The 24,506-nt window shown below is 42.1% G+C and overlaps 1 protein-coding gene across 1 annotated transcript; it reads left to right on the top strand.

Moving 5' to 3' along the window:
* Window positions 1-123: 123 nt before the first annotated feature.
* LOC145422948 (protein NLRC3-like) lies at window positions 124-24,014 on the top strand. Its single transcript, XM_080294962.1, has 5 exons — window positions 124-135; window positions 831-1,059; window positions 1,994-3,761; window positions 16,643-22,730; window positions 23,406-24,014. The coding sequence occupies exons 1-4, from the start codon at window positions 124-126 to the stop codon at window positions 16,836-16,838; spliced, it is 2,205 nt and encodes a 734-aa protein (XP_080151088.1). The 3' UTR covers window positions 16,839-22,730; window positions 23,406-24,014.
* Window positions 24,015-24,506: the final 492 nt, after the last annotated feature.

The raw sequence follows: 24,506 nt of genomic DNA, 5'->3' as shown, positions 1-24,506 counted from the left end.
AACATTAGAACTACTTTTGCTGACACAAAGGTTGGCGAGCACTGCAAGTTGGCACTTTAAACCAGTCACTGATATAAAGAGAGCACCTTGTTCCAGGGCATCTGAGCATGGAGGGAAAGCTTTATGCAGGAGATGGTAAGAGCTGTTGGGACTAAAGAAACTGAGCAGAAAACTACAGACATCTGGAAACTGAGTTGTTAATTCTCAGTGGGATCAGCAGGACTAGCAAAGCTTCACCATGACAGTCATCTGATTGACTGAACCCATCCAAACATCACTTCATGGACCTTTAGCTTGTGTCTGTGTGTGGACAGACATAACATGAGCTAATTATACATTACTCCTCCACAGAGTGGACCAGCAGAGAGCAGAGGTTTCCACTGGTCAGTCTGCACAGCAACATCAAACACACCTGGACTCTGTGGTTATGGTTTGTAGTACTACGTTTACATTTGTTCTTTTCAGTCACCTCTATGCTGCACTTTGTGGACCAGAGGATTGTCAGTGTGTCCAACATACATCAGAGTTTGGGCTCCATGATTTCAGTCAGATTGGGGTGACTGTAGCTCAGGAGGTGAGCAGGTCAGCTACTAGTCAGAAGGTTTGTGAATCAAACCCTGGCTGGCAAATGTACTGGGTAACGTACTAAACCCAAGCTGCCCTCTGATGCATCCATCAGAGTGTGAAAGAAAGTATTTAAGCATAGAACAATGTGCTTGGTTGAATGAGGCATGTTGTATAAAATGCTTTGTGTGCACAGAGTATCAAAGAGAGCTATATAAGAACCAGTCCATTTACCACTGGGTAATTCATATAGTCTTCTTTTCCAGCGGCTGGAGAAACACATCACAACATTTGTGAAGAATGAGCTGGAGAAAATCAAGAAGGTTCTGTGTCCAGATCACCCAGAAACCATAAAAAGCCAGAAGGAGGATGAGGAGATATTTGAAGGTGAGGATGAAGATGAAAGAAAGAGCTGCAGAGAAGCATTTCTGAAGATCACACTCCACTTCTTGAGGAGACTTAAGCAGCATGAGATGGCTGACCATCTGCAGAGCAGTAAGAGAATTTCTCTAAAGACTGAATATTGATCTTTCCTAATAGCTCAAGAAATGGACCAATAGACATTCATCCTTTCAGGGTACTGAAAGGCTATGATATTTATTATATAGTCAAAGGAGCTTGCAAAGAAAAGCGTCTGGACTTCTTTAGAGGTGTACTTGAAGACGTTTCACCTCTCATCCGAGAAGCTTCTTCAGTTCTAAGGTCAAATGGTGGAGAGTCCCAGATATAAACCTAGTGGGAGTATCCCCCCACAGAGGGATAAAAGGACCCCCTGATGATCCTCTAATCGCCTGAGCCAAGGTGTGAAACTGGGTGTGGGTCCCAATCAGCCAGAGTTTCGGGTGAGTTCATTGTGAAACCTGGCCCCACCTTATCATGTCCAAAATATTTGGGACAGAGAGGACAGATGGTTTGAAAGAGGAGTGAAAGAAGCCATCTATGTCCACTGTGAGCGACCATCTTTGAACAGAGGCGGTGGTTTACAACACCAAATCTCTGCCATCTATAATCCAGTTTTGAGATCCCTTCCCAGACGCCTTAACGCCCACTCACATCCTGGGCCATCTGACCTCAGGAATTCGCATGATAAGGTGGGGCCAGGTTTCATAATGAACTCACCCGAAACTCTGGCTGATTGGGACCCACACCCAGTTTCACACCTTGGCTCAGGCGATTAGAGGATCATCAGGGGGTCCTTTTGTCCCTCTGTGGGGGGTTACTCCCACTAGGTTTAAATCTGGGACTCTCCACCATTTGACCTTAGAACTGAAGAAGCTTCTCGGATGAGAGGTGAAACGTCTTCAAGCAACTTAAAGAAGTCCAGACGCTTTTCTTTGCAAGCTCCTTTGACTACGATGACCTGGATAACTGAGAACCTTCACAGACATATTTATTACATAATATTTGTTTCTGAATTTCTTACTTTCAGAATTTGCTCCACTCTGTAAACGTGAACTTAAAGCCCAACTGAAGAAGAAGTTCCAGTGTGTGTTTGAGGGCATCGCTAAAGCAGGAAGCCCAACCCTCCTGAATCAGATCTACACAGAGCTCTACATCACAGAGGGAGGGACTGCAGAGGTCAATGATGAACATGAGGTCAGACAGATCGAAACAGCATCCAGGAAACCAGACAGACCAGAAACAACAATCAGACAAGAAGACATCTTTAAAGCCTCACCTGGAAGAGACGAACCAATCAGAACAGTGCTGACAAAGGGAGTGGCTGGCATTGGGAAAACAGTCTTAACACAGAAATACAGCCTGGACTGGGCTGAAGACAAAGCCAACCAGGACATCCAGTTCATATTTCCATTCACTTTCAGAGAGCTGAATGTGCTGAAAGAGGAAAAGTTCAGCTTGGTGGAACTTGTTCATCACTTCTTTAATCAAACTAACGAATCAGGAATCTGCAGGCTTGAAGACTTCCAGGTTGTGTTCATACTTGATGGTCTGGATGAGTGTCGACTTAATTTGGACTTCAACAAAACTAAAATCCTGACTGAAACAAGAAAGTCCACCTCATTGGATGAGCTGCTGACAAACCTCATCAGAGGGAACCTGCTCCCTTCTGCTCGCCTTTGGATAACAACACGACCTGCAGCAGCCAATCAGATCCCTCCTCAGTGTGTCGACATGGTGACAGAGGTCAGAGGGTTCACTGACCCGCAGAAGGAGGAGTACTTCAGGAAGAGATTCAGAGATAAGAAGCAGGCCAGCAGGATCATCTCCCACATCAAGAAAGCTCGAAGCCTCCACATCATGTGTCACATCCCAGTCTTCTGCTGGATCACTGCTACAGTTCTGGAGGATGTGCTGGAAACCAGAGAGGGAGGAGAGCTGCCCAAGACCCTGACTGAGATGTACATCCACTTCCTGGTGGTTCAGGCCAAAGTCAAGAGGATCAAATATGATGGAGGATCTGAGACAGATCCACACTGGAGTCCAGAGAGCAGGAAGATGATTGAGTCTCTGGGAAAACTGGCTTTTGATCAGCTGCAGAAAGGAAACCTGATCTTCTATGAACCAGACCTGACAGAGTGTGGCATCGATATCAGAGCAGCCTCAGTGTACTCAGGAGTGTTCACACAGATCTTTAAAGAGGAGAAACAACTGTACCAGAACAAGGTGTTCTGCTTTGTTCATCTCAGTGTTCAGGAGTTTCTGGCTGCTCTTCATGTCCACCTGACCTTCATCAACTCTGGACTCAATCTGCTGGAAGAGCAACAAACAAGCTCTCAGACAGAGAAATACTTCTACCAGTGTGCTGTGGACAAGGCCTTACAGAGCCCCAATGGACACCTGGACTTGTTCCTTCGTTTTCTCTTGGGTCTGAAGACTAATCAAACTCGTTTGCAAGGCCTGATGACACAGACAGGAAGTAGCTCACAGACCAATCAAGAAGCAGTTCAGTACATCAAGGAGAAGCTCAGTGAGAATCTGTCTGCAGAGAAAAGCATCAATCTGTTCCACTGTCTGAATGAACTGAATGATCGTTCTCTAGTGGAGGAGATCCAACAGTCCCTGAGTTCAGGACGTCTCTCCACAGATAAACTGTCTCCTGCTCAGTGGTCAGCTCTGGTCTTCATCTTACTGTCATCAGAAAAAGATCTGGATGTGTTTGACCTGAAGAAATACTTTGCTTCAGAGGAGGCTCTTCTGAGGCTGCTGCCAGTGGTCAAAGCCTCTAAAAAAGCTCTGTAAGTTATAAAGTTTTTATTATTTAATTTGGTTGGTATGTTATGAAAAACACACTGCCATGAACCTCTGTTTTGTTTTTGTCAAAATCACTGTAATATAATCACTGTACCTTTATATACACGTGACTTGTATTAATGCTGCTGCCCTCTTGTGGCTAAAGTGTAATTATGTTCTTGTTATTAGGGAGGATTTGAGAGTAACATGCCAAGTGAGTCAGCACCTTCGCTTTAGCTTAAAAAATCCAAATTCTTATGCCATCAGTTATAGTTGCATGTATTCATTATCATAACTTAACCTTTAATATTGATGTCTTAAAATTATTTTGAGTAAACTAATGTTAAGGTTCAAATATTGGGGAAGGAGAGTACAAACAACCATGGTCCAGAACTTGGTCAAACGATTTTAATGAAATACACGCGTGGGAAGACCAGCTCCGTTCGCAGACCGGGCTGATCTCCGACTTAATCAAAGCATAAACAGATATTTTATACCATCAGGGCTTGAATTTAATGACGCCCTCTCATACGTCACAAACAGAATATATGCATACGTCAAATCAAAACCACAATGACTTTTAACACAGTTTAAAAGAACATTATCTCCTATCTTCATGGCAGGTACTTCCTGTCACTGCCGGATGCTCGCTTATCATCTTGACACATCAGCAGCAGTTCTGCGACAAACTGCTCTTTTGCAACCCCGAGCAAAACATGATTAAACTTCCACCTATAAACAGTGTTGGGTAAGTTACTTTAAAATAGTAACTTAGTTACATTACTAGTTACTTCTCTCAAAAGTAACTCAGTTACTTCAAGTTACTCGTTACTTTCAAAGTAACTAGTTACTAGGGAAAGTAACTTTGGTTTTACTCAGAATTCTCTTGTTAATGTGTTGCTTCCATAACTTTGCCAGTCTTCTAGCTTGCTTACTTGCCACAAGTGCACTGTGCCACCTACCAATAGAAAGAAAAAGATAATGTGCATATTTCCACGAGAGAAATCCCACGCCTGGACCGTCATTGACCGCTGCCATGATTCTAGCCTACGTCACAGTGTCATCTGCGCCTTTTACATCCAACACAAAAACTGCAGTCGTGGTGCTTTCGATTGTACTCAGAACTCGGAAATTCTGCCTTCCGAATAGGAAGATGTAGGCAACACCAGACTGCAGATGAGCTGCATACAGAGCTGGACTGGGAAAGAAAATTGGCCCGGGCATTTTGACTAGAAACTGGCCCACCATTATAGGAAAAATCATAAAGCCTTTGAATGAAAACAAACACTGTTGTGACAGTGATGTACACTGTTTTGATGGTATATATGCATCAATCTATCAATCGTTTGTTGTAAGATTCAGATAATTATTTTTTAAAAGCTAGACATTTTAAATGAGAATAAGAAAGAAAAGTATTTCTTTGTGCCCCCCATTCCCTGTTAATGCCCTACCTGCCCCCCTGGCAACGCTTTGCTAGACCCGCCCCTGCACAGTTACCAGCTGTCAGCTACTTAGAAAAGGATCCTGGTGTTATTTGTCTCTCAGAAACAGTTCATAACTTCCCTTCAACTCATTCATGTCACCTAAAAGGTAAACCTGTTTCTCCATCACCTGCTCAGCTCTGATGATCCAGTAAGGACATCTCCTGGTTTCATCTTCATGTTTCCCTCTCACCAGATAACCAAACCATATCATGACCAGCAGCTTTTTTGCAGCTGTGGCTCCAGCAAACATCAGCTGATACTAGAAATTAATATTAAATAAATTCTAACAACAGCTGATCAAGCTTAAACGTGCTGCTGTTGTTTAGCGCGACATCCGCTGGTTTCCTCTTTCGGTGCAAAGTGGGCGATAAACAAACAAGAGAGCCGATCAGCTGATCATTGATCAGTTTTCATGATTGAAGTAGAAACGGGAGAGGGAGGGGGGAGAATGAGAGAAGAAGAGGCAGCTGTGCAGCAAAGACACAGAATAACTCCAGCTTTGTGCCTTTTTCATTGTAGCTGAATTACGGGACAAACTGTTCCTTTTCACCTCAATAAGAAACGCGTAATATTTTCTCTGAATACCAGACGGGACGGTTGGCAACTCTAATAACTTATGAACAAAATAAGGTTCAACATCATTAACTTCATAGCACCCACCCAGCTGTATAGAAACTCCGTCATGCTAGCTAGCACGCAGTACGGAAAAAGTCAGAATAACGAAAATAAACTCCACCTAAGCTTGGTTCATATCTGACCCAGAGAGACTGCAGGTCATAACTTCTTACCTGAAGTTCAGTTCACACTTGGACCGGCGGCCGCCTCGGGTCTCTTTTCCTTCTGCGTCCCTTTTCCTTCATCCACCTGCTGCCTCCACCACTTGCTAATGTTACTGAATCTGTGGAAACTCCGCGATGACACCACACGAAGTAACGAGTAACGACCCTATCTAAATCCCAGTAACGAGTAACGCGTTCCTGATTTTGGCATAATAACTAGTTACCGTGCTCGTTACCACAATAATAACGTAGTTACTGTAACGCGTTACTTAATAACGCGTTAGTCCCAACACTGCCTATAAATGATTCTCTTTAACTAAGTGTGTGTCTCGTCCTTAAAGGCTCCTCAAAATAACCTGCACTTAGACTCTGCTTTCGGTTTCAGTTCTGCAAAAGGCACACTCTTCAAACCTGCAACTTCCTGTCAGCCTGCAACTTAGTCTTTCTGAAAGACACACACTGTTTAAACATCTGAATGCAATATCAATTCTGTAGATTATATTATTAATGCAATGGTAATGATGATGATTATTAACAATAGCAGCAAAATATCTCTCCAATCTCAATACTCCCTCTCTCGACCTCTGGAACACCAGAGGTCGCAATACATTGTGTTGGGTCACTCCTCGGCCCACTCAGCTGCTTCCATGTCCATCCATGGCATCATGGACATCGGGGTCACCACTCCCGCTCTGACCCTCTCTAGCTGTCCTCTGGCTCAGCAAATCAGACAACCTCATGTCATCTAAGTGGTCCAGTAATAAACACCAGCTCCCCCTCGAGAACACTCCATGCATAAGATTAGGTTTTTTCTGCGTCCCTCTCTTGTGGTCCATCATGCCTCGGGCCTCCAGGATCCTCACCCCCCTGTGGTCACCGAGATCTTCTGCAAAGCAAACCAAACACCTTTTCCTGCACCTCCCTAACTTATCATCTTTGGGACTCTTTAATCAAAAGCCTGATCCTAATTATCTTCTTGACTTATTGACTTGTATTTATATATATTCTTCAACGTTACTCATCATTTTAAAACTCTTAAAACGCTGCTTTCACGTCCCTGCATGCGTTTCCTGTCGCTTGCCTTATCTAATCATCAACATCCTGTACACAGAAGTCTCGCTGCTGCAAGGCCTCCACTCTGACCTAGAATCTCCTTTCACAAGAAAATCATTATAAGCGCCTATTCTACTAAAAGATCCAAAAAAAACAACCACTTTAATCAATTAAGTTTAAACATATAAGCAATTACTCCTGCATACATTTTATCACAGCTAAACGCTGCCTTGAAACAACTCCTGTGTGTTAACACTAACTTCATTTTAAAACTCACATTTCCTATGTTATAACCTGTTTTTGGTACAGCCTTTTTATTTCATCTTGCTCCTTTGATGTAACAATACCTTCTCATTCTAGTTTATCAGACTTAACCAAAATATATGCTTTCCTTCCTTTGGTCCTTCTCTAAAGCAAGAAACTCCTATTCAGTTCCTCTTTTCTGTCACTTATTACAGGGCCAGCTCAAGTTCAGTTAAACGCTAAATTAATTTGAGGCCTTTTGCCTGGAATCAATACTGTCATGTGTGTTTATGGACTCTGTGTCTGTAAGCGTGTGCAATCCTTCAATAAGTCATATCATCCTCACAGTAGATTGGCTAATCATAGTGCTAGCCAAAGGCTCGTGACCCACAAGAGACGAATTGAGCCACAACTCCCTTAAAGGCACAAAATGCAATATGTGTATAAAAAGTCATTTCTACGTATAAGCTCTCCCCTTTATCCTAAAAATAAATCTATGTAATATCTGTATGTGTGTCTTCTATTCATTAATGTAATTGTCAGTTATTTTCTCTCTTTATTTTACCTTCTTTTTGTTTACCTCTTTGTTTGTGACGTGGACATCCCTAAACCATCCTGAGTTCCGGCTTCAATTTCAACCCAATTGTACCCTCTATTCTCGCAGTCGAACTCGTCTGGGTTTCACCTTCCCACTGGCCCCTGTGCCCTTCTCTTAGTGTCCTTTGTTGTCTTGTGATCCCCAGCAAACACAGTCTGTTTCTTCTCTGTTTCTTCTCCGTTGCTCTTTTTAGTATTTTCCTTTTAGATTAAATCCCAGCCTGGCAAAATATCCCATTCAGTGTCTTTAAACAGTTATGTCACACTGTTCTTACCAGCCTGCAGTTCACCGTGCATTTTCCATCACGTGCTTTTCTTCCATGCTGCTGCTGGTATCGTCAGTGTAGTTTCAGTTGCACTGTCTTTTGCCTGCTGTTAATTCTTGAAGTCCACGATGTTCTGTCGGTCTTCATCAGGAGATTAACTGTCCTATGAGCTTCTTCTCAGGATCGGGACAAGTGGGAGGTCAAGCTGTAAAATTTTAAGCCAAAATCTGGCCTGTTTTCCTCCCAATTCTGTTAATCAATGGTTTTGTACTCAAGATTCTAGGTTGAAAGAAGTCCACCTGTATTGACACACTAAAGCATACAATTAATATCCTTTTCATTTCTTTTCTTAAAACCTCCATTTGCTTCATCTGCCTGGAGTTTAACTCGTATGTTTCTCTCTCTGTGTGCTCACTTGTCACAGTCAGTTCCTTTTATGGGCATGCAAAGTTCCTGTCACACACACCATTTCCTGTCAACCTTGCAGCTGCTCAGAACCATATTTTCTGTTTCTATCTCTCCTGTTTTGTTTTTTTTACAGGCTAATAAAACTCTTGTTTTACTAAGTCTTGATCTAAAACAATTCACCCTTATTTCACGCACACACTTCTAAATATACTAAATTCTTTGCGTTTGTCAGATCGTCTCACACACACACCGCCTTTTCTCTCACACTTCCACTTCTGCACTCACTCTACTATCAACTTTCATAGTGTTATTATTATTTATTATTTTGTACAAATCACACCCAATCACTCAAAACCTGCTACTCACAGCATTCACACACTTAAACTGTGACAAGAGTTGAGGAATATACTCACAACACGCTTTCCTAAGAGTATTTCAGACATGCCTTTCATAATCAGAAAGAGCAAGTCAAAGAAAACAATTGAAACCTCTATTAATTCTCACAGCACACACATAGAATAGAAAAAATAAAACACACCAGCATTTATTGCTGATGAGAGGTTACTCCTAAAAGTAATATGTTAGTCTTAAATATATACAGTGCACTCACTATATTTATATATCAAAACTCAGTCAATTACTATACATCCACTACGGCAACTCAAAACTTTATTTATAGCCCTCTAATGAACATAAATGGCGTCTTAAACACACACTCAACAATGTTTGCAGCAGTATTTGTAAAACCAACTGTGGTTTAAACAGTTCACTGCTGACTAATTTGCATTTTCACACTCACACACACACAGTCTAAAAATAGCTCCAGCACTGCCTCAGACTCCTTTCACACAGAGATCTCTTATTTTATATTACAAAGACGTCTTATATTTACAACCACTGTCACATCTGTCAGCTTTAGCGCCTAAACAATTTCGACAAATTTAAGTTAACGGTCCAACCGATAAAGTACAACTTTTTTGTGATCAATTAACCAGTATCTGTCCAACAGTTTCTGGCCTCATCTCTAAAATCCCTAACTCAATTTAAAAGCGTCAACCAACCCAAACTTTGCCTGAAGCTCTATTTTTGGCATTTCACAGCCAAGGCTTACCCCGAAGTTTTAAGTTAAAGTTACACGCCCGAAGTCCAACTTCTGCTGGCCAAAAAAGCGCAGACTACCGTTCCAAACGGTAAGGAGACTCTAACTCCTAGTTATTCTGGAGTGCCCCAAGCTCCACAGTGACCAACTGACTATCCCTCTTCGAGGACAATGCCTAAGCGTCCTTGGCATTGGCAAGCGTTACCTCTGAGCACTGTGCTTCCTATCAGTCCAACTGACGTTCTTGAATAATTTATAATACTTTGGAACAACAGTAAAACAGCCAAAAAAGTGTAAGACTGAAGCAGGTCCAACCTTATAACCAATACGGGCTCCACCCCAAACAATAACCAAATTCCCTAATATACTAAAATCACTCAGCAGTCCAACTGCTTTCCACGGTCCAACCGTATTAAATCCTTTAGCAGTCCAACCGCATTCAATCATTTTTAGCAGTCCAACTGCATTAAATCCTCAGTACTGTCATGAGATTCTCATCAAAATCAAAGCAGACATTCCCCAGTAATTTCAGTGAGTAGACTTTAATTTGTAATGTCCAATTTGGTACACTTTGGAAATAATTCAACAGGTAGTGCCTTACCTTTGGATAAGCGGCTTAGAACAACAATGAGAAAAAGAGAGCTGATTATTAGCTCATCAAAACACAAAACAAAATCACAATGAATTATCGGTTAATTTCATTTAAAATAATTCATTAAGTATTTATGTACAATTCAAATTAGTTAATTACATATTTTGTTGGTTTGTTTTCTATTTTAATTATTTTACTGACACATTTAATGAATTATTTAATGATGTATTTATTTAATTCACGTTGCTACTCCTGGCCCTGCATCGCTGTTCATAAATACATTTTATTTGTCAGCTTCACCCATCAAAGTCAGGGGGCGGGGTTAATGCTGACCAAGTCAAAACCATTGCTTTGGTCTGGTGGGCGTTCTTTTAGTGGGCTTTTCTCAATACTAAGTAGGCCTACACACCAGGGTTTGGACATGTGTGGACCCAAACTATACTTTTACCCTTTTTTGTGTGTCACCAAATACACTTTAATATTTTCTAGACAAGAATGTAGTGGCATAATCTTTAACCTCTTTTGGCTCCAAACAGAAGTGACAGACTTGAGCAGGGTTCATTTAAAGGCTGACAGAAGTGGAGTGGTGACGGGGAGATGTTTGACAGGACAGTGTTTCAGCCTCCACAGGTTCATGTTGTGCTCCATCAGTCAGTGAAGATGAAGTCAGTGCTGATGAGGCTGTAGAGTGTGTGAGGGATGTGAATGAGGATGATGAAGATCTGATGATAGCAGATAAAAACAGGCTGCAGAGACTTTGAGCCATACAGGGCACACAGTGTGTGTACAGAACAGCTGAAATCATTATGGAGGCCTCACTGGAATATGGAAGCATCACAGTACAGCTTCAGTGAAGCATTAAAGTCTCTGATATGAGATGAGAAATGAAGCAGCCAGAGCTTTTTCATGAGTGGAAATCCACTGTGACTGTGAGCTGCTGCTACAGCCTCCAGATTAGCCAGCAGCTCATCCTGCTCAACATTTTCTCACCAACTTTAATGGAAGTGTGATGTTTTCAGCTGGAGTGATGGTCAGGGTGGCCTCCCTCTCCTCTTCTTCTCCTCTTCCTCTTTCATTTGTAAAGCCACTTCTGCTGCTTTCATTCATTTGGAAGTCCTGTAGCTGAGTTTGGGAGAGACTAACAGCCTCGGCAGCAGAGGGGAGAAAGGCTGTAACACCACCACTTTACTCTGTTCTACCTGTCACATCATTTTATCAGGAAACAAATATGCTCATGTTTTTACTATGTTTGTCTTGAAGATGTAAGAAGATCACATGGTGCTTTTTATTATTGTGTTGGTTTGTTTGCTGTCTCTTGGATGGAGCCCAGCTGTGCGTGGCCCCTGGGCCTGTGGTCAGAGTGTGTGCTGGATAATCCGGCCCAGGATGAGGCCAAACTGACATAGGATGAAATGTCTGTCACATAATTGAGCTTAGTGTAGTTTCATTTCTGCACAATTTAAAAACAACCAAAACTTTGTTCTGTCTTTTCTATGTTATACTGTAGACTTTCTTTGATACTGTGTCCAAAAGGAGCAGCTTTTACTTTGAAGGGGAGGCGTCTCTGTTTCCTCTTCAGGTTGGATGATGGAAGCAAATTAGTAGCTGTGTCCCAAAACGTCGGCTGCATCCTCCAGAGGCTGCATTTGAAGGCCGATTACGTCACAGCCAGGCGATGAAGGCTGTCCGTATTTGTCGACTCCTTCAAATGTGCCCGACAAATGCGTCCTTCATTTCCCCGAATTTGAAGGATTCGTCGGGTGTGTCCTTCGTGGCCCACCATATCCCAGAATTCATAGCGCGGCCCAGCCAAATTTCAGCTGCCAACAATGGCGGCAGCTACTAAGTTTTCAAATTACTCTTATTAATCTTTCTGGGTCACAAAATAAACTTTTAACATATTTTCAGGTGAGAAAGTAGCTGTGTAAACTTCAAATATCTGCTCGGTTTATCAAGACATCGCATATTTGCAAAAGTGTGCCGACGTTTTCGGAGACGTCTGTTCCCCACCCGCTCGCTAGCAAGCCGGGGGGTTCAATGGTCACTCCAGCCGGCGAGAGCAGCGGACGCCCGGCTTCATCGTTTTCAGACCCCGCTCTTTCGCTACTCAGGTGAAACACGATATATAAGTCACTCGGAGAACTTAAAAATGTAATTGTTTGCCTTTTTTCTGTGTTTTATTTGTTCCGGAGTAAATCGGTTTGGCTGAGATCAAAGTTCCTCCGGGATTTTCACACAGCTGAATAAACGTTAAACAGGAAACTGATTAAACAGAAGTGTGAGACGGTCGAGAATTTACGCCAGTGTCCTGTTATATTTTAGATAGCAAGGAGCAGACGGCCGAGTTTATTAAACTCCACAAAGACAGCGGTGACGCAAATCTGAAGGCTAGACCGTCCCATTTCACAGCCTCGCACTTCCAGCCTTTTCGGTCTTTGAAGGACCCGGCCCACGTAGACCGCGAATACCGGGTCCTCCGAAGGATGCAGCCGACGTTTTGGGACACAGCTAGTGTGCGATGTTCTTTCAGTGTTGCACTTTGTAGACGGTCCCTGAGCACTGGTCTCACAGCCAGCTGCACATAGAGACCAGTGTTGTTAGTCCAGGTCAGAAGATGACTTGTTGGAATGAAAATGAGCTTGTAGTTTGTCTGCTTTAATAATGTGACTGGAAAAAGGTGTTGGACTTCAAATATGTCCATTTCTTTCACACTTCACCTTTAAAAGTGAAGCCTTGTGGTTCCTGGAAGGAAAAACACGACTTTTTCAAGTCTTTGTCCTGTTTTTATGATAAATGTACGACTTTAATGTGAAACATTCAGAGTTTTTTCTCTTGTTGTGTTTGTTTGAAGCTGCTTCCTGTTGGCTTCAGCTGTTTGGAGTTTCCATTTTCTAAACTTCTACATTCTGAACCTTCTTCAGCTCTGAACAGATGATGAAACACTGAATGATTTCAAGCTCACACTTTGTCTAATAAACTTACATCTTTCATTCTTTATACAGATTGATCAACTGTGGTTTGTCAGAGATCAGCTGTGATTATCTGGCAGCAGCACTGAAGTCCAACCCCTCCCATCTGACAGAGCTGAACCTGTGGGGAAACAACCTGAAGGATTCAGGAGTGAAGCATCTGTGTGGTTTCCTGGAGAGTCCAGGATGTGGACTTGAAACTCTGGGGTCAGTCAGCATGTTTTAGTTGTGCTGAGATGAATATGATGTGAAAGTTGTGCTGACACTAAACTGCAGACATCAGGCTGATATTATACTGATCCACACTGAGGATCTTCATGGTAAAGTCTGTTTTCTTCTTCTCTGGTTTAGTCCATTGACTGCAGCAGAACAATGTTCACATTTCAAACAGTGAGACTCAACGTATGGCCCGCGGCCCACACGCGGCCTGCCCAGCTTTCCTGATTCAGAGAGAGGGGACCCTGATTAACTGTGTAGTGTTCTTCCTCACAGTTCTAAGTATCAGACACAACAATGAATAATCCACAGCTGACTGTCTTTAGCAGGTCAAACAAAGGTCACGGCACACAGCAGACAGTGGGAAATATTATAACTCTGATCATTTATCAGCACATATCCATATGTATAAAAACAAAGCTGACACTGTGAGACTTGATCAGAGGTGTGATCATCACAGCAGAGGCCTTTGTGTCAAAGTCACTGAGGATCAAACAGAAACACATGAAGCAGATTTTCCTGTTCTGGCTTTTTATAGCAGATAACCTTCAAAATATTCTGCAGTCCATCAAAAACTGAAGCAAACCATGAATCAACATGTGAACATGAGCTGATGCTGCGGAAGGGAAGCAAAGTTACAGAGGTTTGATTACAGACACAGCTGAGAGTTTGTAATCTGTCATCATTTTAAAAGGTTTACATTTCTTCAGTATATCCACATTTGCAGCTGGTACCTCAACCTCCACTTGTCCAACACAACTGCTGTCCACTGCCTCCATGACATTGTGATTTTGCTGTTGGTCTTCTGTCAGATCTTCATCAATCACTTCTGCACGGGGCACACCTTCAGACTCTGCAGCTGCATAACGAAAGCCTGTAAGATAAAATTAGACATAAGGTAAATGTACACCAATATTCCAATGACAGGTGTGTGATTCATCTGGAAGTTATGTGCGGATTAGTGTACAGTGATAGCAATTTAGTATGTTTTTAGGGGGGGGGGGGGTTGTTTACCTCCGATGGGTGCTCTTTTTCGCTTCCGTTGCGTACGCCTTGCGTGCCGGTCCGAGTCTGATACAGGTATGTCGTCATGCCCCATGTGCAGTGTTGGTGCCCAGTCTGGATTTGTTACATCCATTTCATATGCTGGTTTGCCTGCAATAATGCCAAATCATAAGCTACTCAGTCGACATGATGTGGTTCTGCAGCATCACACATTAGCATGTTTTATCTCATTATCTATGACCTCAGCACGTTGAAAATAACACTAAAAGCCTTTCAAGAGTGATATGAATTAATTTAGAACTCACCGGAAAGAAAATGCCGTGAGCAAACCAACAAAAAGCTGGGGATTGCAGAGAACTCGATATCCGCTCGTCTCACCGCTGCAATCCAAGCCTGACGTCTTTGTTTAGTAATATCGGATACATGGGATCCCTCACGTTGCCTCCAGGATGGAAAACGATGAAAAGAGAGCCCGTTATCCAGCTTCTTGCCTTCACGATCGTGTGATCTAACGTTGCAACCGACAACACAACACGTACGATCCATAGCTGAAATGGTATCCTTTGGCTGGCCTACTGTCATGGCGGAAGGGGGCATGGCCCATCTCCCGTGACATCACGCTCCAAAGCCCTATAGGTGGGAAAATGTACCATGTCGACCAATCAAAAATGATATGGAAACATGACATTTGGTTGTTTAGCAAAAGGGGGAAGTTTTAGGAGTGACCGGCAAGAGAGAGCGAAAGAGAGAGAGAGTTTTGATACGTGAGAGATTTGTGACGTTTACCGTGTTTGGTCTCAAGTTAGTTTGTTGTCTTGTGTATTTAGTGTGTAGCTGTTGTTTTGTTTTGTGTGTCAGTTCTACTAGTGATCGTCACAGTTGCTGCCTTAAAGCCAACAAAGGCAGATTGCAGTGTAAACGCTGAGTGACACACCTGCTGTCAGACCTGCAGGTTTATCCCTGTGCTGTTCTCATATGTGTTAGAGTGACACAAACTATTGTTTGACACCTGATTGTTCTGTAAATAGTTTGAAATGATTATATGAAAAACGTCTGAGCCTTGGCTGCATTTTTTGGTAAATAGTACCATATAACTTTGTTGTTTGCAAAACGTGTGCGTATTTTTAAAAATGTACAATCTCTATTTGCATTTCAAGTTATGAAGATGATTCGTTAAACATGTGTGTGGTTTTTACAGTCAAAATATCACTTTCTACTTGTATTTTAAATTTTGTCTGAATTTAGATAAATTGTGCTGATACAGTTGGTCAAAATGAGAAAATAACAGATTGGCAAGATAAACTGTTTTTAAAGGTAAAATATAGAGGCCACATCAAAAGTAGTCAAGAAGGGTTAAAGGCTAAAAGCAAAGTTGTCACCAAGTACTGTTTATATTTGTGTGTATTGCTGCAGCTTTTTTGAGTATTAATTTGGTGCCTTTGTGTGAAATAATGGTATTGTGAGTGATCCATATAGTCACAAAGAATAGCCACTTGTTTCTGTGCTACCAAAGTTCCCCGGCTTTCATTCAAAATGTGTTTATCGTCAGCACCTGCACATTAAACTACTTAAACATTATAAATGTCTTCAAGCTCACACTGAGGCCTGTGGGGTACTATCAGCCACTGAGACAGTACACACATTTATATGTGTTTGTATATGAATATTTCATACTTTAAGACTGCCTGTTTATTTAAGGGAGATGAACAAAATACATTGGAATTGTACAAAATAATATCATGGATGATAAATTAAATAGATTTTAAGTAGATGCTTGTGCATTCTTAAAGTCTTATATGTTGAACTGAACTATGTGATCTGTTCAAAGCCTTAATCTTAATTTGAAGTGAAATGTGCATTTTGAGTTTATACACTATGTATATAAGGCGACCGTTTCCTTTTGCAGTATTTTTGTGTGGTGTACTTTTCTATGTCTTAACAAAAGGGGAACAAAGGTGTTTAAGTTCACCTAGGATGATGTGTTTTAATTTTCACATGGTCTTGCTTGAATTTGACCCTGACAAAGGCGTATGAACTCTGTCAGCTGTTTGGAGTTTCCATTTTCTAAACTTCTACATTCTGAACCTTCTTCAGCTCTGAACAGATGATGAAACACTGAATGATTTCAAGCTCACACTTTGTCTAATAAACTTACATCTTTCATTCTTTATACAGATTGAGTCGCTGTGGTTTGTCAGAGATCAGCTGTGATTATCTGGCAGCAGCACTGAAGTCCAACCCCTCCCATCTGAGAGAGCTGGACCTGAGCTACAACAACAAGCTGCAGGATTCAGGAGTGAAGCATCTGTGTGGTTTCCTGGAGAGTCCAGGATGTGGACTTGAAACTCTGAGGTCAGTCAGCATGTTTTAGTTGTGCTGAGATGAATATGATGTGAAAGTTGTGCTGACACTAAACTGCAGACATCAGGCTGATATTATACTGATCCACACTGAGGATCTTCATGGTAAAGTCTGTTTTCTTCTTCTCTGGTTTAGTCCATTGACTGCAGCAGAACAATGTTCACATTTCAAACAGTGAGACTCAACGTATGGCCCGCGGCCCACACGCGGCCTGCCCACCTTTCCTGATTCAGAGAGAGGGGACCCTGATTAACTGTGTAGTGTTCTTCCTCACAGTTCTAAGTATCAGACACAACAATGAATAATCCACAGCTGACTGTCTTTAGCAGGTCAAAGGTCACGGCACACAGCAGGCAGTGGGAAATATTATAACTCTGATCATTTATCAGCACATATCCATATGTATAAAAACAAAGCTGACACTGTGAGACTTGATCAGAGGTGTGATCATCACAGCAGAGGCCTTTGTGTCAAAGTCACTGAGGATCAAACAGAAACACATGAAGCAGATTTTCCTGTTCTGGCTTTTTATAGCAGATAACCTTCAAAATATTCTGCAGTCCATCAAAAACTGAAGCAAACCATGAATCAACATGTGAACATGAGCTGATGCTGCTGAAGTGAAGCAAAGTTACAGAGGTTTGATTACAGACACAGCTGAGAGTTTGTAATCTGTCATCATTTTAAAAGGTTTACATTTCTTCAGTATATCCACATTTGCAGCTGGTACCTCAACCTCCACTTGTCCAACACAACTGCTGTCCACTGCCTCCATGACATTGTGATTTTGCTGTTGGTCTTCTGTCAGATCTTCATCAATCACTTCTGCACGGGGCACACCTTCAGACTCTGCAGCTGCATAACGAAAGCCTGTAAGATAAAATTAGACATAAGGTAAATGTACACCAATATTCCAATGACAGGTGTGTGATTCATCTGGAAGTTATGTGCGGATTAGTGTACAGTGATAGCAATTTAGTATGTTTTTAGAGGGGGGGGGGTTGTTTACCTCCGATGGGTGCTCTTTTTCGCTTCCGTTGCGTACGCCTTGAGTGCCGGTCCGAGTCTGATACAGGTATGTCGTCATGCCCCATGTGCAGTGTTGGTTCCCAGTCTGGATTTGTTACATCCATTTCATATGCTGGTTTGCCTGCAATAATGCCAAATCATAAGCTACTCAGTCGACATGATGTGGTTCTGCAGCATCACACATTAGCATGTTTTATCTCATTATCTATGACCTCAGCACATTGAAAATCACACTAAAAGCTTTTCAAGAGTGATATGAATTAATTTAGAACTCACCGGAAAGAAAATGCCGTGAGCAAACCAACAAAAAGCTGGGGATTGCAGAGAACTCGATATCCCCTCGTCTCACTGCTGCAATCCAAGCCTGACGTCTTTGTTTAGTAATATCGGATACATGGGATCCCTCACGTTGCCTCCAGGACGGAAAACGATGAAAAGAGAGCCCGTTATCCAGCTTCTTGCCTTCACGATCGTGTGATCTAACGTTGCAACCGACAACACAACACGTACGATCCATAGCTGAAATGGTATCCTTTGGCTGGCCTACTGTCATGGCGGAAGGGGGCATGGCCCATCTCCCGTGACATCACGCTCCAAAGCCCTATAGGTGGGAAAATGTACCATGTCGACCAATCAAAAATGATATGGAAACATGACATTTGGTTGTTTAGCAAAAGGGGGAAGTTTTAGGAGTGACCGGCAAGAGAGAGCGAGTGAGCGAAAGAGAGAGAGAGTTTTGATACGTGAGAGATTTGTGACGTTTACCGTGTTTGGTCTCAAGTTAGTTTGTTGTCTTGTGTATTTAGTGTGTAGCTGTTGTTTTGTTTTGTGTGTCAGTTCTACTAGTGATCGTCACAGTTGCTGCCTTAAAGCCAACAAAGGCAGATTGCAGTGTAAACGCTGAGTGACACACCTGCTGTCAGACCTGCAGGTTTATCCCTGTGCTGTTCTCATATGTGTTAGAGTGACACAAACTATTGTTTGACACCTGATTGTTCTGTAAATAGTTTGAAATGATTATATGAAAAACGTCTGAGCCTTGGCTGCATTTTTTGGTAAATAGTACCATATAACTTTGTTGTTTGCAAAACGTGTGCGTATTTTTAAAAATGTACAATCTCTATTTGCATTTCAAGTTATGAAGATGATTCGTTAAACATGTGTGTGGTTTTTACAGTCAAAATATCACTTTCTACATGTATTTTAAATTTTGTCTGAATTTAGATAAATTGTGCTGATACAGTTGGTCAAAATGAGAAAATAACAGATTGGCAAGATGAACTGTTTTTAAAGGTAAAATATAGAGGCCACATCAAAAGTAGTCAAGAAGGGTTAAAGGCTAAAAGCAAAGTTGTCACCAAGTACTGTTTATATTTGTGTGTATTGCTGCAGCTTTTTTGAGTATTAATTTGGTGCCTTTGTGTGAAATAATGGTATTGTGAGTGATCCATATAGTCACAAAGAATAGCCACTTGTTTCTGTGCTACCAAAGTTCCCCGGCTTTCATTCAAAATGTGTTTATCGTCAGCACCTGCACATTAAACTACTTAAACATTATAAATGTCTTCAAGCTCACACTGAGGCCTGTGGGGTACTATCAGCCACTGAGACAGTACACACATTTATATGTGTTTGTATATGAATATTTCATACTTTAAGACTGCCTGTTTATTTAAGGGAGATGAACAAAATACATTGGAATTGTACAAAATAATATCATGGATGATAAATTAAATAGATTTTAAGTAGATGCTTGTGCATTCTTAAAGTCTTATATGTTGAACTGAACTATGTGATCTGTTCAAAGCCTTAATCTTAATTTGAAGTGAAATGTGCATTTTGAGTTTATACACTATGTATATAAGGCGACCGTTTCCTTTTGCAGTATTTTTGTGTGGTGTACTTTTCTATGTCTTAACAAAAGGGGAACAAAGGTGTTTAAGTTCACCTAGGATGATGTGTTTTAATTTTCACATGGTCTTGCTTGAATTTGACCCTGACAAAGGCGTATGAACTCTGTCAGCTGTTTGGAGTTTCCATTTTCTAAACTTCTACATTCTGAACCTTCTTCAGCTCTGAACAGATGATGAAACACTGAATGATTTCAAGCTCACACTTTGTCTAATAAACTTACATCTTTCATTCTTTATACAGATTGTGGGACTGTGGTTTGTCAGAGATCAGCTGTGATTATCTGGCAGCAGCACTGAAGTCCAACCCCTCCCATCTGAGACAGCTGGAGCTGAGCTCCAACAACAAGCTGCAGGATTCAGGAGTGAAGCATCTGTGTGGTTTCCTGGAGAGTCCAGGATGTGGACTTGAAACTCTGAGGTCAGTCAGCATGTTTTAGTTGTGCTGAGATGAATATGATGTGAAAGTTGTGCTGACACTAAACTGCAGACATCAGGCTGATATTATACTGATCCACACTGAGGATCTTCATGGTAAAGTCTGTTTTCTTCTTCTCTGGTTTAGTCCATTGACTGCAGCAGAACAATGTTCACATTTCAAACCTTCAAAGAAGAAGAAAAATCCTCCACTGGATAATTCACTGTGAAACTCTCCAACTCTTCATTCCACCTTAAAGTCTGTCTGACACTGAAATCCAAAGCAAAATGTGCGTTTGCTTTACAGACAGCAGTCCAACACAAACATACACACATCATCCAAAACACAGTCCAACATCCAAATCTCCTCCACTGCCAGCATGAATGATGGGAAAGAGAAGGAGGAACACTCTGACATTCAGGGTTAGAATGAGTTTCATGAAGCAGACTGTGAAGATCAAAGCTGCATTAGAAAGCTTACATGAATGAATGAGTGGACAGAAGTGGACAGAGATCATCTGAAGCACTTCAAAGGCTTTAAATCAGCACATTTCTCTTTATTCTTTATCAACTCTGTTAGTTTCTCTCAGTTTTCTGTAGAATGAAGCTAACAGCAGGCTAATAAGATGCTGACCAATAGGTTTCTATTAAAGGTTGTAATTTGTATATGAAAAAGTGCTTTGGCTCAGCAGGGATCAGCTTACAGGTAGAATACAGCTGCTGGATGGGATTAGCATGTCATAGCTATCTACCAAACTGCTAACTGGGGGATTTCAGGCCATCTATGGATCATTTTTGCTAACTGTTTATTCAGCTTAGGCTCACAGGGCTGCAGCCTGTGCCCTAGCTGTCATAGGGCAAGAGGCGTGGTCCACCTGCACAGGTGAGCAGTCCATCACAGGGCCAACAGAGAGACAGAGAAGCACTCTCTCACATCCACACCTACAGCCAATTTAGAAGCACCAATGAACCTAAGCAGCATTTCATTGGACTGTGGGAGAACATCCAACCTCCACAGAAAGGCCAACAAGCTTCAACCTACAACCTTCTTGCTTTAAGGCACTAGTGCGAACCACTTTTCCCCATTTCAGCCCAAATCCTGCATCTTCCTGTTTCTGACTCCAGGCCAGCTCCACTAACACTTTCTCATCAGACACTGCCACCTAGTGGAGGAAGTCTTAGTTCCATTTGAAGCTTCAGATGACAGTTAGTTCCTTTACAAAGAGGTGGAGGTGGTGGGGCCACAGCACCATCATCACTGAGTGCCATAGGACACTTAACCTTTGTTTCCATATGCTGGGAACTTCCTGTTGTTCCAAGGAGGACTGGAAAATGTGTGAAAATCTCCCAGTCAGTTCCTCACAGCACACTTCAATCATTTCCCTCCCACAGCATCAGGACCAGGGCTTTTTCTCTCTTTGGTCCCACTAAGAGATTTCCACACAAACACCTCATCAGTGGGACTCTCAGAGCTACCAGCCCTTTGCTACAATCACAAAGCTCTTCATTGAAATCAATGATATCAAAGCTGGAATCAAATGAGTCCAAGTCTTCTGCTGATTCAGCATCACATTCATCTTTGCTCCTTGTTCTGCATCCCCACCATGGACTTCATTCCTTTCCAAGCCAGCCTTGAGTGTCCTTTATTCAGCTCATCCTCTGCTTTACTTTGACACCTGATTTTAGCTGCTTTATCTCTCTTTCAACAAGTTTCTGTGCCTCAATCTTTTTCTTCTCTCCCTCATAACAAGACAGCTTCTTCTGCCTGAGAACATGTTGGAGTGATTTACTAATCCAGGGCTGCTTATTGGGGAAAATACTTCCTGTTTCCAAAGTAATCCCCATTTTTCCCAGAAAGAAATGTAAGTAGAAATCGATGATCTAAGTGAGAACATGAGCCTTTAAAAAGTCCCAGTGGGTGCAGTCAAAGCAGTCCCTCAGTCCCAGTATAGAGTCTTTGGTCCAGACTGGAACAACTGTGTGCCCAGTTTGAGCTCTCTTCAGTCCTGTGACCTGACAGACCCAGAGGGGCCATCACATCACATTTAGAAGCTCCCCTAATGGAGCCACAACACATGTCCAACACTTAGTCTGTCTTGTTGGACCAACTGGAAGAAATGATTCAAGGACTTAGTCACAGAACAGAGATTCAAATCTCCAAAATCCAACTGGCTGTATCAGGACATATAGTCTGAAACTCTGCACAGTTTCCTGTTTGAAGCTGCTTCCTGTTGGCTTCAGCTGTTTGGAGTTTCCATTTTCTAAACTTCTACATTCTGAACCTTCTTCAGCTCTGAACAGATGATGAAACACTGAATGATTTCAAGCTCACACTTTGTCTAATAAACTTACATCTTTCATTCTTTATACAGATTGAGGAGCTGTGGTTTGTCAAAGATCAGCTGTGATTATCTGGCAGCAGCACTGAAGTCCAACCCCTCCCATCTGAGAGAGCTGCACCTGTGGAGAAACAACCTGAAGGATCCAGATGTGAAGCAGCTGTCTGATCTTCAGCAGAGTCCAGACTACAGACTGGAGACTCTGGAGTAAGTAGAGTGATGGAGTGAGTGGGTGGTGCTGTCAGCAGTATTGTACTAAACACAGTCAGTATGAAACAAAGATCCAGTGTTTCCTGTAAAGCTGCAGCTTCTCAGTGAAGCTGTGAGAGGAGAATGGTGACAGGCTTCAGGATTGGACACAAACACTTCCTGTTTCTGACCTTTATGGTCACCATGGTAACGGCTGACACGCTCTGATCAAACACTGTCAACAGCCAATCAGCTCTCTGAACAAAGCAGCACTCAGACCAATGACTGCATTCATTTCCAAGTTTAAAGCAGTGAAGAACACAGTCTGTAGGTGAGGAAGAATTTAGTGAGAGCAGATGTTTGGATGGAATTCCTCCAGTTAACAGCTGGAACCGTCCATCTGGATTGTTGGGCTTGTTGTTGGGGTTCCTACAGAGCTCAGAGTGGACACACCAAGGTTCTTCTAATGAATGAAAGTCCAAACTCAAACTAGGAGGGAAAAACATTTTCATCAACTTCAATAAAAATCCAAAGATTAGAAAAAATGAAGCAACAATGAGTCCTAGTACAGTCCCAGCACTGAAGTCCCTGCTGCTCTTTATACTGGATGTGCTGCATCACTGACTGACAGCTGATGAAGAGTCTCTGGAAACACTCGTTTATCTCCTCTGCTCTTCCTTCTTCTCTCTGCAGGTGGAGGCTATGGTGGTAAACAGGACGGTGTGTGTGCTGAGAGAGGAGGAGCTGTGTCCTGATGATCCAGAGAGGTTGAAGCAGCAGCAGCTTGTGTGTAGAGACGCTCTGACTGGGCCATGTTACTGGGAGGTGGAGAGGAGAGCTTCATCCAGCAGTGACTGACAGAGGAATGAGAAGAAGTGCAGATGACTGTCAGTGCTGCAGAGTGAACTGCTCTGAGAACAGCTCCACTGTCAGACACAATGTAGAGTCCAGCATCATCCCTGTGTGTCCCTCTGGATCTGACAGAGGATCATCAGTGTATCTGGACTGCTCTGCTGCTGCTCTGTCCTTCTACAGTCTCTGCACAGTCTCTGTCTGACTCTGGCTTCAGACCCTCCTGGATCAAACTCACCTGGAAAGACTTTCAAACATCACTCAATAGATTTGAATACAGAATATATTTGATATATACTGTAGATGTACTGTAGAGTTGCAGTTTGTCACTTGTAAATACAGTCTGTGAGCAGCTGTGAGCTGAAAGATCTTTCTAGAAACACGAAATGTTTTCACTCTTCTGTTGCTTTTTCATATATTTCCACAACATTAATATTGATCCCACCTGTCTCACCTGTTTCATGCTTTTATACATAATAACAGGACACGTGTGATCTGAGCGCTGCTGTGGTTGCTGTGCTGCACGTCTTCATTTAGATAACAGAGATGTTAGGTATTTTAGTACCATGGGAGCATTTACTGGATATTGTTTTATAGTGACATTATGCAGGAAAACTCTGTCATTCAATAAGGCCCCTTTGTTTCAGTGTTTTTCTCTTTGACCCAAGAATTGATGTGTGAGAATCACAGGCTGGTACAAGGTTGAAATACCACAGAGATCACTCCCTCAGCTACATTAGTTTCTTAATCTTTTAGACGCCTGTTGAAGGCCAGATGGTTTGTTTCAGATTTCACTAATGAAAGAACTCTTTATTTTGTGCCTTGAAAATATGTCGCTGAGATAATCACAATTGTAGCTGAACTGATAAACTACACAAAGGATGCTTCTTCACCCAAGGGCAGGAAGACGCTGCCTTATCTTGGTCTGTACTGGTTTAAACT

This window comes from Astatotilapia calliptera, chromosome 3, assembly GCF_964374335.1.
Source record: "Astatotilapia calliptera chromosome 3, fAstCal68.1, whole genome shotgun sequence".
Lineage (NCBI taxonomy): Eukaryota > Metazoa > Chordata > Actinopteri > Cichliformes > Cichlidae > Astatotilapia > Astatotilapia calliptera.
This window is presented reverse-complemented; position numbering and strand designations above follow the sequence as displayed.